At 38.0% G+C, this 14,166-nt stretch overlaps 1 protein-coding gene across 2 annotated transcripts in view; it reads left to right on the top strand.

Annotated features, from left to right (window-relative positions):
- Window positions 1-2,929: 2,929 nt before the first annotated feature.
- Window positions 2,930-14,166, top strand: part of galnt13 (UDP-N-acetyl-alpha-D-galactosamine:polypeptide N-acetylgalactosaminyltransferase 13) — a 369,837-nt gene continuing 358,600 nt past the window's right edge. For both annotated transcript variants that reach the window (XM_060827901.1, XM_060827900.1), the window contains exon 1: window positions 2,930-3,083. In XM_060827901.1, the coding sequence (XP_060683884.1) occupies window positions 2,942-3,083 (142 nt within the window). In that variant the 5' untranslated portion in view covers window positions 2,930-2,941. The remainder of the gene's footprint in view (window positions 3,084-14,166) is intronic.

The raw sequence follows: 14,166 nt of genomic DNA, 5'->3' as shown, positions 1-14,166 counted from the left end.
TTCTGCAAAGATGTCCCTGGTCAAAAGGAGATTGCTGTTGATTCTGATGTTGGAACTCAAAACAAAATGCAGATTAGCCAGCGTCTAAGAGGTGGTTGGGGTGTAATCAAAGTTGATGTTTCATTTTGATGAACTTTCATCAGAATGATTATTGAAGATGTCTCTGGAGGAAGAAAAGAATGTAGTAAAGAAGATTCAATACCAGACATTTGTGTTTCGACAGCTGAAGAGTTGGCTGCCAAAAGTAAGGCGTGGATGGGAGACTCAAGAGGCCAGGATGAGAGTAATGCTAAACCGTCAGCTGGTTGGAAGCTAGGAACAGATCAGAGATTAGTGTGCACAGATTTGATCACAAAGATGACAGTAGTAAAAGCAAGCACATGGTGAGGTGAATGAATGGAATTTGGATGGACTAGCATTAGGTGGCAGAGTATCAAATGAGCTCAGCCTGATGCAGAATGAAGTTTGAAAGCCTGCTAAGAGAGCTTTGGAGTAATTGAGTCCAGTGGTGACACCACACTCAGGGTTGTAGTAGGCGTGAACTGAGTCAGGGTAGACAGTGAGGATATTCGAACCATAAGGAAAAGGAATAACAAATGAAGTAGGCTATTCAGCCCCTTGAGCCTGTTCTGCCTTCCAGTAGGATCATGGTTAATCCAACATTTCTTAAGTCTATTTTCCAGCATTTTTCCCATACCCCTTGGTTCCCTACATACCAATAATCTATTTATCTCAGCCTTAAACATACATAAGGACTGTGATCCCATGGCTCTCTTTGGAAGGAGTTCCAAAGACACTGGTGCTGGAAGAGCACAGCAGTTCAGGCAGCATCCAACGAGCAGCGAAATCGATGTTTTGGGTAAAAGCCCTTGCTTGTTGGATGCTGCTTGAACTGCTGTGCTCTTCCAGCACCACTGATCCAGAATCTGGTTTCCAGCATCTGCAGTCATTGTTTTTATCTTCCAAAGACACTGTCCAGTCAGAAGAAATTCCTCTTCATTTAAGTCTTAAATCTGTGTCCCTTCATGCTGAGAGTATGCTGTCTGGTCTTAGACTCTCCTATGAGGGGGAACCATTCTTTTGGCATTTACCTTGTCAAGTCCCTTAGGAATTCTACATATTTCAATAAGATCACTTCTCATTCTTTTCAACTCCAGTGAGTAGAATCCCAACCTGTTTAGCATTTGCTAGAAGACATTTCCCTCCATTCTGGGGATCATCCTCATGAACATTCTCTGAATTGCCTCCAGTGAAATGATGTCTTTGTTTACTTAAGGCACATTACAGAGAAAAGCAGATGTTCTTGCTGATCAAGTGGATATAAGGTCAGAAGCATAGCTGCAGGTGAACAGAAACAAATTTACCATTTATTCAGCAAAATTGTTAGGATTGTTTTGTAGTTTTCTTCCCCAGGTGTTTTCTATCTTTTATTTTCTACTTGTCCAGTTTGCATTTATTTATAAAAAAAACAATTGTGGATGCTGGAAATGAAAGAGAAACAGAAATTGCTGGACAAACTCAGCAGATCTGGCAGCATCTGTGAAGAAAATTCAGTTACCGTTTTACATCCAGTGACCCTTCGGTTCAGAAGCTGCCAGACCTGCTGAGTTTTTCCAGCAATTTATTTTTGTTGCATTTTAATGGTGCTTGAAAGTTGGATAGTATGTTGCATTGTACAGTATAGGTATTCTAAAGATCTCCTCTTTTGGCTTTTATCTAGTACATCTATGTCAGTTAGTTTTGATTCTTTGATCCAGCATTTAGAGTCATAGAGATGTACAGCATGGAAACAAACCCTTCAGTCCAATCTGTCCATGCTGATCAGATATCCCAACCCAATCTAGTCCCACTTGCCAGCACCCGGCCCATACCCCTCCAAACCTGTCCTATTCATATACCCATCCAAATGCCTTTTAAATGTTGCAAATGTACCAGCTTCCACCACTTCCTCTGTCAGCTCATTCCACATACGTACCATCCTCTGCGTGAAAAAGTTGCCATTAGGTCTCTTTTCTATCTTGCCCCTCTCACCATAAACCTATGCCTTCTAGTTCTGGACTCCCCCCACTGCAGGGAAAAGACTTTGTCTATTTATCCTATCCATACCCCTCATAATTTTGTAAACCTCTGAAAGGTCACCCCTCAGCCTCCAATGCTCCAGGGAAAACAGGCCCAGCTTGTTCAGCCTCTCCCTATAGTTTAAATCCTCTAACCCTGGTAACATCCTTGTAAATCTTTCCTGAAGTTTCACAACATCTTTCTGATATCAAGGAGACTAGAAATGTATGCAATATTCCAACAGTGGTCTAACCAATGTCCTGTACAGCTGCAGCATGACCTCCCACTCCTGTACTCAATACTCTGACCGATAAAGGAAAGCATACCAAACACCTTTTTCACTATCCTATCTACCTGGGACTCCACTTTCAAGGAGCTATGAACCTGCACTCCAAGGTCTCTTTGTTCAGCAACACTCCCTAGGACCTTACCATTAAGTGTATAAATCTTGCTAAGATTTGCTTTCTCAAAATGCAGCACCTCACATTTATCTGAATTAAACTCCATCTGCCACTTCTCAGCCCATTGGCCCATCTGATCAAGATCATAGAGAGATCAAATAAGAGATGGGCAACTCCTTGACCAGTTTTCAAATTTCATTCTACTAGGAGTGTTGTTGACGTTATTGGGCTCCCCATGAATCCATGATTCTCCAGAAAGGTTTGAAACATATTGAAAGTATACAAAAGTATCCTATTAATATTGGTAATGTATGACACTAAGTTTTTGTATTTTCTTTTCAGTTTCAGCAATGTTTAGTTCATTCAGTCGACACACTGGATTTCTGGCATTGCCTCCCTTTTTTGCACTGCGATCTCTTTCTCCACGGACATAAAGCTGCACACTTCCTGCTTATCAGTGTGATTCACAAGATAAAGTACTCATGAGGAGATTGGCATGGTGCAAGATAGTCTTGGCCACATCTTTGGTATGGGTCCTACTGGATGTCTTTTTATTGCTGTACTTCAGTGAATGCAACAAATGTGATGATAAAAGAGACCGTTCTTTATTACCAGCCTTGAGAGGTAAGTGTTTACTGTTGCTAGCTTTGTCACCATGTGAAATAATTGAATTCAGAAAATAGAGAACACATTGTAAGGGTAGAATTCATGAACAAAAAAAAAAATCTGCTTATTCCTGCACCACAATACTTTATGATCATCTTCCTTTGTGCTTGAAAATAACTATTCTGTGTTGAGGTGACTTTTAACCAGCAATATTATCCGAGATTAGTGTGGTTACAATGACTATTTCTGTCATGCATTCAGGATGTGAACTACAAGGAATTTAAATTTGAGATTCTTGATCATTTTTTAGATGTAATATTGATGTGGTCAACATTCTTTGTGGCCAAATGCTTTTAAGATTTATCTTGGGTAATACTAGTAAAGTATTATTTAAGCATTTTGTTCAATATTCAAACAGAACAACAAACTTCAGTGAATTATTGGGATTGCATCAGCCTCTATAAATACTACTTGTCGCAATGGTTTACATAGAACATAGAACATAGAAGGATACAGTGCAGTACAGGCCCTTCGGCCCTCGATGTTGCGCCGACCGAATCCTACCTAACCTATACTAGCCCAATAACTTCCAAATGCCTATCCAATGCCCGCTTAAATGACCATAAAGAAGGAGAGTTCACCACTGATACGGGCAGGGCATTCCATGAACTCACAACCCGCTGTGTGAAGAATCTACCCCTAACATCTGTCCTATACCTACCACCCCTTAATTTTGCAGTGGTTGGAATATCTGCTATGATTGTATTGTTGTACAACAAAAAGTATTTGAACTGAGTTTTATCAAAATTCAATTGAAGCTTGTTAAAGATCACCCGAAGGAAATTCAAGTTTAGAATTGAGGACAAAATTCTCATGGCAGACTGAGTACTGCCTTAATCAGTAAGCTAGCAACTTTCTTTCTATCTCCTCATTTTCTAAAAAGCTTGGGGCTGGAAACTATCAGAGGAATTGAGAGACTGTAAAGTTTCTGGAGAGTGTCCCCATATTTTTAAAAGGCTCATCCGGTATGTTTAACCATGATACAGAAATGCTGGTGTTGGACTGGGGTGGTCAAAGTTAGAAATTGAAGACTTCCATATTTTCAACGAATTCCATATATCTGATGAAAGTTCACATGGTATGTTTAATGCAAGGAAATACAAGTTAAAAATCAAATACACCAGGTTATAGTCCAACAGATTTATTTGGAAGTACAATCTTTCTGAGTGCTGCTCCTTTGTCAGGTAGCTAGCCGACAGGATCATAGGACATGAAATTTATAGTACTTTATAGCAGTACTCTGAAAATTTGTACTTCCAAATAAACTTGTTGGACTATAACCTGGTATCGTTTGATTTTTAACTTGTATTTCCTTGCATTAAACATACCATGTGAACTTTCACCAGATATATGGAATTCGTTGAAAATATGGAAGTCTTCAAGGCAAAATGTGTTTATGAACTAATTTAGCAAATTGAAGCCTTAATTTAGCTAGTGGAGATCTGGTAATACATTTAGCCGATTACAGAACTCAATATGCCACAGATTAAGCATTGAAACAAAATAATATATACAGGTTTTCTGCTGTGCCACAAGTTAACAATGAAAAATTTACAATTTATCTGTCTCCACGATAGAAATGTGTTAAAACATTTGCTTCAGTTTTTTTTTGATTGTTATTATGTAATACACTAGTGAACTGGTCAAGGGCCATTTAAAAGGAGCAATGCTGTGACAACGAATCAACTCCTTTATTCTTGCATTGTTCTCCTCACTTCTGATGGTCATCTGCTGTTCTTGATCTGTATGCATCATGCAGATAAAATGCACGTGTTATCTCAATAATTCCTTGACTTTGATATCATCAACATTTTTTGAGTTTGAGATCCTCAGGTATCTCTCCTGACGTCATTTATAGCTACTTCAGTCACTGTTGTTCTTTATGTAAATTGTTCAAATTACGCTTGTTTATGCACATACCTAGAAGTTCTTAAATTAACAATATGACATTATGATGTTTTATGATGAAAGAAAATTTGATTTTTGTGTTTGCATGAATAAGGAAACAATCAAAAGTAAGTGATTTAACATCATGTATTGTGCATTTCTGTGGAGGTGGGAAGCTTGGATTTGAAAAACTCCGTTTGCCTAATTATATTCGTTTTGAATTTCTAAATATTTTAATTGCACCTCCAGTACAAAAGAATCTTAAAAAACCTTGAACAGCCAAAATCCTAAATAGATGCTCTTTGCTACTTTTCAAAATGCCTCTCGTGTATTAAGAGATTGCCCAAAATAAGATTTCAGTGGTAGCTAAATTGCATCAAAAATAGCAATTTGTTTCAATTTTCAGCATTTGTGCACATTGATTTTCTTTTATTGTTACTTTGGAGTGAATAAATAATATCTTGACTTAGGATAAACATAATTATTGAAGCATAAAATTCAAAGGGATGTTCGTTTTTATACTGTAAAAATGTTGCTTTTTTTCAAATTGTTAACTTGCAGGCTTTGAAATTATTCCTACTTTTTATAGTTGTCATCTTTAAAATTTTACCTTTTCAGCAGAAGATGTGTTTACAATGTTCATAAAAGACTTGTCAGGAGCTTGACTACTTGCAAATTTTTCCTATGGAAGAGTGCAGAATTTGACATTGATCAGACTTGCTAATGAGATTGCTTGCTTTGTATTCCTCCACGTAATGTAAAGAGGTATTTGATAGGTTAATTAAGTGGGCAAACATTTGGAAAATGGAGTATGATGTGAAACAATGTGAAGTCAGTTTTGGAAAGGAGAACAAAATAGCAGCATTATTTAAATAGAAGAAAAGAAACTGCAGAAAGCTCTGACACAAAGGGATTTGGGATCCTACTGTATGAAACACAAAGTTAGGACATAGGTGCAGCAGATAATCAGGGCCAGAAATGGAAAATTGGCCTGTATTTCAAAGGGGTTGGAGCAAGAGAGTAGGGAAGTCTTTCTGCAACTGTACAGTTGCTGGTGAGATCACATCTGGAGTACTGTGAGCAGTTTTCATAGAATTCCTATAGGCTGTGGCCCAACAAGTCCATACCGACCCTCTGAACAGTAACCCACCCAGACCCGTTTCCCTACCCTATTTCTCTACATTTACCCCATATCTACAAATACCCTTATTTAAGGAAAAATATAATTTCATTGGAGCCCATTCAGAGAAGGTTCATGAGGATGATCCCTGGTATGGAAGGATTGTCTTATGAGCAAAGGCTAAACAGGTTAGGACTTTACTCACTGGAGTATAGAAGTATGAGAAGTAATCTCATTGAAACATAGGATTCTGAAGGGGGCTTGACAGGTTAAATGCTGACAGGATGTTTCCCTTCATGGGAGAATCTCAGACCAGAGAACATAACCTCAGAATGAAGGGGCGGTAATTTAAGACTGAGATGTGGAGGAGTTTCTTGGGCGGCACGGTGGCTCAGTGGTTACAGCAGCAGGGTCCCAGGTTCGATTCCGGCCTCAGGTGACTCACTGTGTGGAGTTTGCACATTTTCCCCATGTCTGCGTGGGTTTCCTGCAAGTGCTCTGGTTTCCTCCCACAATCCAACGATGAATTCGCCATGCTAAATTGCCCATAGTGTTAGGTGCTTCATTCATAGGGAAATGAGTCTGGGTGGGTTACTCTTCGGATGGTCGGTGTGGACTGGTTGGGCTGAAGGGCCTGTTTCCACACTATAGAGAATCTAATCTAATCTTGAATGTCTTTGGAAATCCTTGCCACAGAGTGCTATGGAGGTAGTGTCCTTGTCTATATTGCATGCTGAAATAGATCCTTGATCAGTAGGGCATTGATGATTATAGGGAAAGTGCTGGAAAACGAATGTGAGGAATGTTAGATCAGCCATGATCCTACTGAATGACAGAGCAAGCTTGAAGGGGTGAATGGCCTCCTCCTAATCCTTTTACTTAATTACACCCCCAACCCCCCCACCACAAGCTAACGTCCCAAATACAAGGATAAATTCTGACTGTTCAGCATTAAAAACTGTCACTCCATTAATAGATATATATAGCTGAGTGGATTTTTATAATTTAAGTTGCACTACGTTAATTTTATTAAAAAGTGGTCATTTGAGTTTTAGGGATTTTTTTTAGATTAGATTACTTAGAGTAGTGGAAACAGGCCCTTCAGCCCAACAAGTCCACACCAACCCTCCAAAGAACAACCCACCCAGACCCATTCCTCTACACCTAACACTACAGGCAATTTAGCTTGACTAATTCACCTAAACTGGACATTTTTGGACTGTGGGAGGAAACCCACACAGACACAGGGAGAATGTGCAAACTCCACACAGACAGTTCCCTGAGGCGGGAATTGAACCCAGGTGTCTGGTACTGTGAGGCAGCAGTGCTAACCACTGTGCTGCCCACCACAGTGCAGACTTTAATCTGAAGTCTTTTTACCCATTCAGACCATCTTGAATAAACCTTGTAATACAAAAGATTTTACTGCTACTTGATTACTTACATTTTAGTATGTTATATATAACTGGAATTAAATGGTTTGAATATTATTTGGATGTTTGTTTATGTTTATTGAATATTGCGTAGTTGAGTAACTCTCATGAAAATAAAATAATGGAAGAATAGTAATAAAGAATTTGTCTTGGGTGTTTTATGATCTCAGGAGCACCTAAACACCACACAATTCAGGATTTGTTTTCATGAGAGTTGTTTTTAAATTGTTTTTAAAAACAAAGTAATTGCTACAATATAGGCAACCGCAGTAGCATTGTTCTGCTCCTGATGGTTGAGGAATAAGTACTGGTTGGAGTACTAACTATTTCTCTTGCTAATTTTAAGTAGTGCTACTAAATAACTATATGAAATAGTAGTTTTGAATCACATTTGAAAAATGGAATTTTCAAACATTTGTCAGCACTCCTTTGGCTATACATTGATATATCAACTTAGAATGAATGATTGCTCCAATTCAAAAAATAGGTTTCTTTCAAACTGGTTATTGCTGGCTAGGCCAACATTTATTGCCCGTCCCTAATTGTCTTCGGGTTCCTAGTGCCTACCAGGTCCATTACATGAACATTGACTGAGACTTGGTTATATAGGGCACAATTTTGAACTTTACACATAGCGCAAAACTTAAATGTACTATTAACAGTGAGTAGGATACTATTAGAGTCTGAATAGCATGGTAAACTAAATTTAATGGAGAAAAGTGTTAAGTGGTGAATTTTGGTGGCAAAATTGAGGGGCAATACAAAGTAAAGGACATGGTTCTAAAGAGAGTGAAGGAGCAACAAGACCTGGGGTTATATGTTAAAAGTGGCAAGGAAGATTGAAGTTATGGTTTGTATTATTCAGGATCTTCGGTTTTCTAAAAGGACCCTTTTCAAAAGAAAACTGTTATGGAACTTCTTAAAACTCTGGTTTGGCCCTAACCAGACTAGTGAGCTGGACTTTGAATAATGAGGAGGGAAGCTCAAGTTCAAAAATTTCCCACTGCACAGACCTATCCTTACATAAATGGCCACTCCAAGTACTATTAATTGCATTGAAGAGCTGGCAACAACTTGGATCTGTCAACCCCTGAAGTAGGTCACATGTGGTCAGAGGAAGATGAATGCTGATGTGGACATGCTGGTTTGAAGACCTATCCCTGTTTTATTAAAGAACATTGGGTCCTTTGGCTCTCTTGCTTCTCATTCCCTCAATCCCCCTGTGCCTATCCATGTTCCATGCTGCATACAAGACACTCAATTAATTATTTAGCAGACACAGGTTTCTGAAGCCAGGTGATAACCTCCTTCTTTCAAATGTTTAATTTTATATTGCTTTGTTCCTTCTCGGTGCAGAATGGGGCTTCACTGAAGCCTCACTGGTGGAAGTTGGCTGGCCCTGAACCTGGCTTGCAAGAACAAGTTTTGCCCTGGTAATTCAAAGCCTACCATTTAACAAATGGATTTTGTCACAAGAAACCTGCTTGTGACTTGTTGAATATGCACTCTGCAAAACACAGATCAGCCATATGGTAACAAGAAATTATTAATGCTGGTGGAGAGAAGCAACCATTTAGATAGCTACTTCAAAAAGAAACTGCTGCTGTTAAACCCTTAAATCACTTCCTTTAATCTTGTGCAGATAAAGATTCATTAATTGAAAGCATGGATCAAGTCAGTTATAATAACCACAAACATTAAAGCTGGCCTTGTATGTTAGCTTGTGTAAACAGATCTTTTCTGAACTCACCCAGCCATTGTTGAGAGTTGCTTTTGTTTTTACGGTTCATTTATTCTTTGCACAGTGCATACTGAAGATCATGGAGGAAACATGGTTAAAATCTCTTAACTTACCTGTTGAAAACTTCATACATATAGACTATTAATCGTGAACATAATCATGGCCTTGACAGGCCATGAACTGAATTCCTGATGAAGGGCTTTTGCCCGAAACATCGATTTTCCTGCTCCTTGGATTCTGCTTGACTTGCTGTGCTTTTTCAGCACCACTCTGATCTAAACAAAGGCCATGAACAGTGCCCTTGCTTGACCAAATAAATTGTGAAGAAGAATGAGATGCCTCCCACTATTGGAACTGACCTGACAGGATTGCAGGCTTGCTGCCAGCACATTTACCTCAGAGCTAAAAGTTGAGAGCATTGGGAATGATGTTGGTATCCTGGAATCTGTTCCCACTTGCAATTTTTAAAAGTCCAACTCTACCTAAATCTGTGCTATTGTTTGGATATGAAGGATTTACAGAGGGTGCAGAAAAGATTCAGGAGAATAGTTCCCAGAATGCAGTAATTCAATTAAGTGGGTAGATTGGAGAAGCTGACGCTATAGTGAGAATGAGTTTGGAAAGAAGTGTTCAAAATCATAAAGAGTCTAAAAAGATTAGCCAGAGAGCAATTGTTTGTGTTTGAATATAAAAAGAACATAGATTTAAGATGATGATGAAGATGCAAAACAACTGTTAAGTAGTTAGAATTAACAATGCATATTGCAAATTGGGAAACAGCTACAATTGGGAATTTCAAAGTGGAATTGGATAAGCAACTGGAGAGACAAAGTATGACTGATGAGTTGAGTTTTTCTTTTGCAGAGACCCAGCATGGATGATGGGCTGAATGACCTTCCTTGTGCTGTAGGCATTCTGTGAATGTCTGGAATGGGATGTGAAAACTTGACTTTTTGACTGAGATTCAAGAGCTGCTATCGAGCCAATATGGAAAAAGACATTTTAATGCTTATTGACTGGGTAGTTTAACTTATGATGATCAATGAACTTTAAACCTACATCTGTTTGCATTAACATAATACTTATGTCAATATTTAGAATTGTAGTAGCTTAAAACTTAATCCTGAGAAGCGCTTGGATCTGATTTGGAGGTTAAGGGCAAGAGTTTTCAATGTTGTAGACTTTGAACTTCTTTTGGCCGAGGCAGTCCGTGGATTCATTCAAGGTTGCCATGCACTGGGGTGTGGGTAACATAACCCAATGTTTAAGAAGGAATGAAGAAGAATGGGAAAGTATTGACCTGTTGTCTTAGCATTAGTAGCAGGGATTATGAAGGATGTCGTAATTGGAAATTTACAAAAGATTGGTAAAATCAGGTAGAATAAAATTAATTATGAAATGTATATCATGTTTGACATGCATTGGAGCTTTTTGAGGATATTAGTTGTGGTAGCATGGCTAAAAGAACCACTGGATGTACTTGGATTTCCAGAAGCCCTCTAAGATCCGACACAAGGTTAGGAAATAAAATTACAGCACATGAAGTTGGAGAAAAAAAAAAGTGGTGATTGAGAAATGGTTAACAAACAGAATGAAGAGTGTAGGAATAAATAATCCATTCTCAACATGTCAGGTTGTTACAAATAGTGTGCCGCAGGGATAAGTACTACATTCATAGCTGTTTCCAATCAATATACAGTGTAAATGATTTGGATGTGAAGACCAATTGTAATATTTTCACACTTGTTGATGTTACCAAACTGGGCATGTATTTAAGTTGAGAAAGATAGTCTGAGACTTTAAGAGAACTTTATAGGTTCAGTGAATGCTTCATACAAGAGAAATGAATAAGTTCACATGTTCACCTTACATTCCAATTCTTTAGAAAACAGGTAGAATATTTCTTAAATGAGATGAGGTTGGGGAATGTGGATGTCCAAAGGGACCTAGATGTCCTTGTTCACGGGTCACTAAAAGTTAGCATACTGGTGCAGCAAGCAATTATGCAGGCAAGTTGTGGGTTGTTGTTCTTAAGATTTAAGTACATGAGCAAAGATGTCTTGCTGCAATTGTGTAAAACTTGGCACAACCTCAATTTCATTATTGTCTGCAGTCTTATACTCCTTGTCAGAGAGAGAGTGAGAGAGAGTGCAGTGGAGGTTTGCCAGATTGATCCCTGGGTTAATTTATGGAGAGAGGTTGAGGAGCTTGGTTCTTATTCTTTGGAGATTTGAATGAAGGGTGAACTCATTGAAACCTTTGGTTCTTGCAGAACACAATAGGTTGGCTGTAAATCATATGTTTACTATGGCTAGTGAATTTTAAGACTGAGATGCAAAATATCTTCAAGCTTAAGATGATAAATCTTTGCAATTCCCTCCCCTAGAGGAGTGGAAGTTCGACTATTGAGCAGGTTAAAGACACATCTATAGATTTCTGAATACCATTGACATCAAGGGATGAGGAGAGTGTTGGAAAGTGCCAATGAGGTAGATAATCGGCCATGATCAAATAGATGTAGCAGCAATAAATTATAAATGCACTGATACATTAAAACAAGATCTTTATTCAATATAATAATATAATTAAGAAATAAGGAAATATAACATTATTGAAAGGAAAGAAAGCATGTGGTCTGTATACATCTGCATATTTTTACACACTCCTAAAGGAAGAAATTAAGCTTTATTATCACACAAACGTTAACCACAAATATGTTTTTACACAATCCGATTTGGTAAACTTACCCAAATTAGTTTCCTCTATAAAATGAGGAAATGGTGTTACACAAATATGGATTAACTGTGTCCAAATAGATTTATGTAGGGGTGGACCTCTGATCAGTCACTTCATTGACCTTTCCTTTTGAGGACTTTGGTGATTGACTGACTATTCAGCGGAAGCAGTGAATTTTGCAAGCAGTCCTTTGTTAAGTAAACGTTTGGCTATTTCTAGCCTTTTGAGGCTTCCATCAAGGGTTATCAAAAAGACCTTGAACAAGGGACAAGTCTAATCTCTGTCAGACTTATCAAAGTCTGGATCCTTTGCAAAGCTCTGTTAACCCCAACCTCTGTGCTGAAAGTGTATTCTGTTCTTCAGTTAAGCTCCACTTCATTGCCCACCCAAAGTGTGAGGCCATTCAGTGCCCTGACATGAAGTTCAAGGGTTATCGGGATCAATATAGGATAGATTTCTCTTTTTAAACTATGAATAAAGCACTCTTGGGATGGAGCAATATTAGTTGAAACAGCAACAAGGTATGATGGCCCTGGGACGATGGCCAAAATCTACAGTTATAAAATATTGTCACCAACTACGTAATATTTAATCAAGTCAATTAATCATTCATTCTTGGGTTTAAGTCAGTGTTTGCAAAGGAAGAATTCATTTTGGATTAAAGATCAGTGAAGCAGAAATGAGATATAACAGATGAAATTGTAAAAAAGAAGTAATTTTTTTCAGCTGTAAGTTGGTTGTTAAATGATGATGGATCATTTTACATAACCAGAATTATAGTGACCCATTTTACTGGTCATGTATTTCAAATATTAAATGTGTTTGCGCAAATTCGCTGAATTAAAAAGTTAGCCCACAAAATAGGTGGAGTTGCAGGGGTTTACTGAAGTGAAACCAGGATACTACATTAATTTGACAGGATTTCATACTGCTGACATAAGGTTTTTGTGAACATACATATGAATATGGACTTTGACAGGGCTAATTTACCTTCTATAATTTGCCTACAATATTATTGATAGCAGAATCCATTATACACATTTCCAGTCCTGTTAATCTGAATTCCCCATCCTTAATACTTCTCCTTGCTTTGCTGCTCATACCATTCTTTCTTTCACTGGTTTTTCTCTGCTCTCTATATTGCCTTCATTAATGTCTACAACAAGGCTTTCCTTGTCCTGAAGAATGCGTGTTGCGCTTAGTTAAGTGCAACACCAGGAGAAATGAACCAATTCTAGGCTGGTCATAGAATATCCATTTAAGCACCTTTCAAATCCATGTTCTTCTGGAAGAAAGTCAAAGGGCCAAGTTCACAGGAATATCATTATTTGCAGCGAATGTGCAGTTAATGCACCATTCTGATATTGAAATATGTCATCTTTCCTTTGCGTTTGGTGATAGTTTTGGAATTCCTTTCTAAAAGCATTGTGACCTGTGGCAGTAAAATTGATGCTTAACTGTGCTCGGAGGTGATTAGGGATGAGCCAAAGCATTACCAACACCTCTTGAACATGAACATAACTTACTGAATTCAATCTTCACAAAACTAAATATGTACAGAAAGGATGCAGAATGTAACTAGTAGTATTTCTGAAAAGTAGTCTGATGTTTAGAGCTTCCCTATATGTAGCTGTGAAATGAATCTCTTAGAATCTGGATATAATTTACATGATTTTGCACCTACCTTTTTAGCTTGAGGTCAATGATAAATACAAAAGAGCACTATATCATTTATTCTATCCTGATGAATGCTTTTGGGCTTTAGATAATACTGACTGGTTTCTCTGATGCCAGTATCTGGATGATTGAAACCATATGAGTATAGCATAGGGGAATAACCATTTTACCATAGCAACTAATATATTTGTTACACACCCACACCAAGACTGTTTTCAATGAAATGATAACAGGGCATATTCCAGATTTCTTCACTACAAAAACTGTATAGTGATGGAATAATAGTAATGTGTAAATGCTTCACTGTATTTAGAATGCTTTGCTACATCCTCAACACAAATCATTCTTGGTTATAATCTAATATTCTTGTCTACAACTGGTACAGCAGCATATGTCTATTATGAAATGTCCAGCTAGGTTAAATTTGGAAAGAATTGAAATACTGAG

The sequence above is a fragment of the Hemiscyllium ocellatum genome, chromosome 7 (genome assembly GCF_020745735.1).
Source record: "Hemiscyllium ocellatum isolate sHemOce1 chromosome 7, sHemOce1.pat.X.cur, whole genome shotgun sequence".
NCBI classification, from domain to species: Eukaryota; Metazoa; Chordata; class Chondrichthyes; order Orectolobiformes; family Hemiscylliidae; genus Hemiscyllium; species Hemiscyllium ocellatum.
Note: the sequence above shows the minus strand (reverse complement) of the source record. Positions and strands in the feature narration are given on the sequence as shown.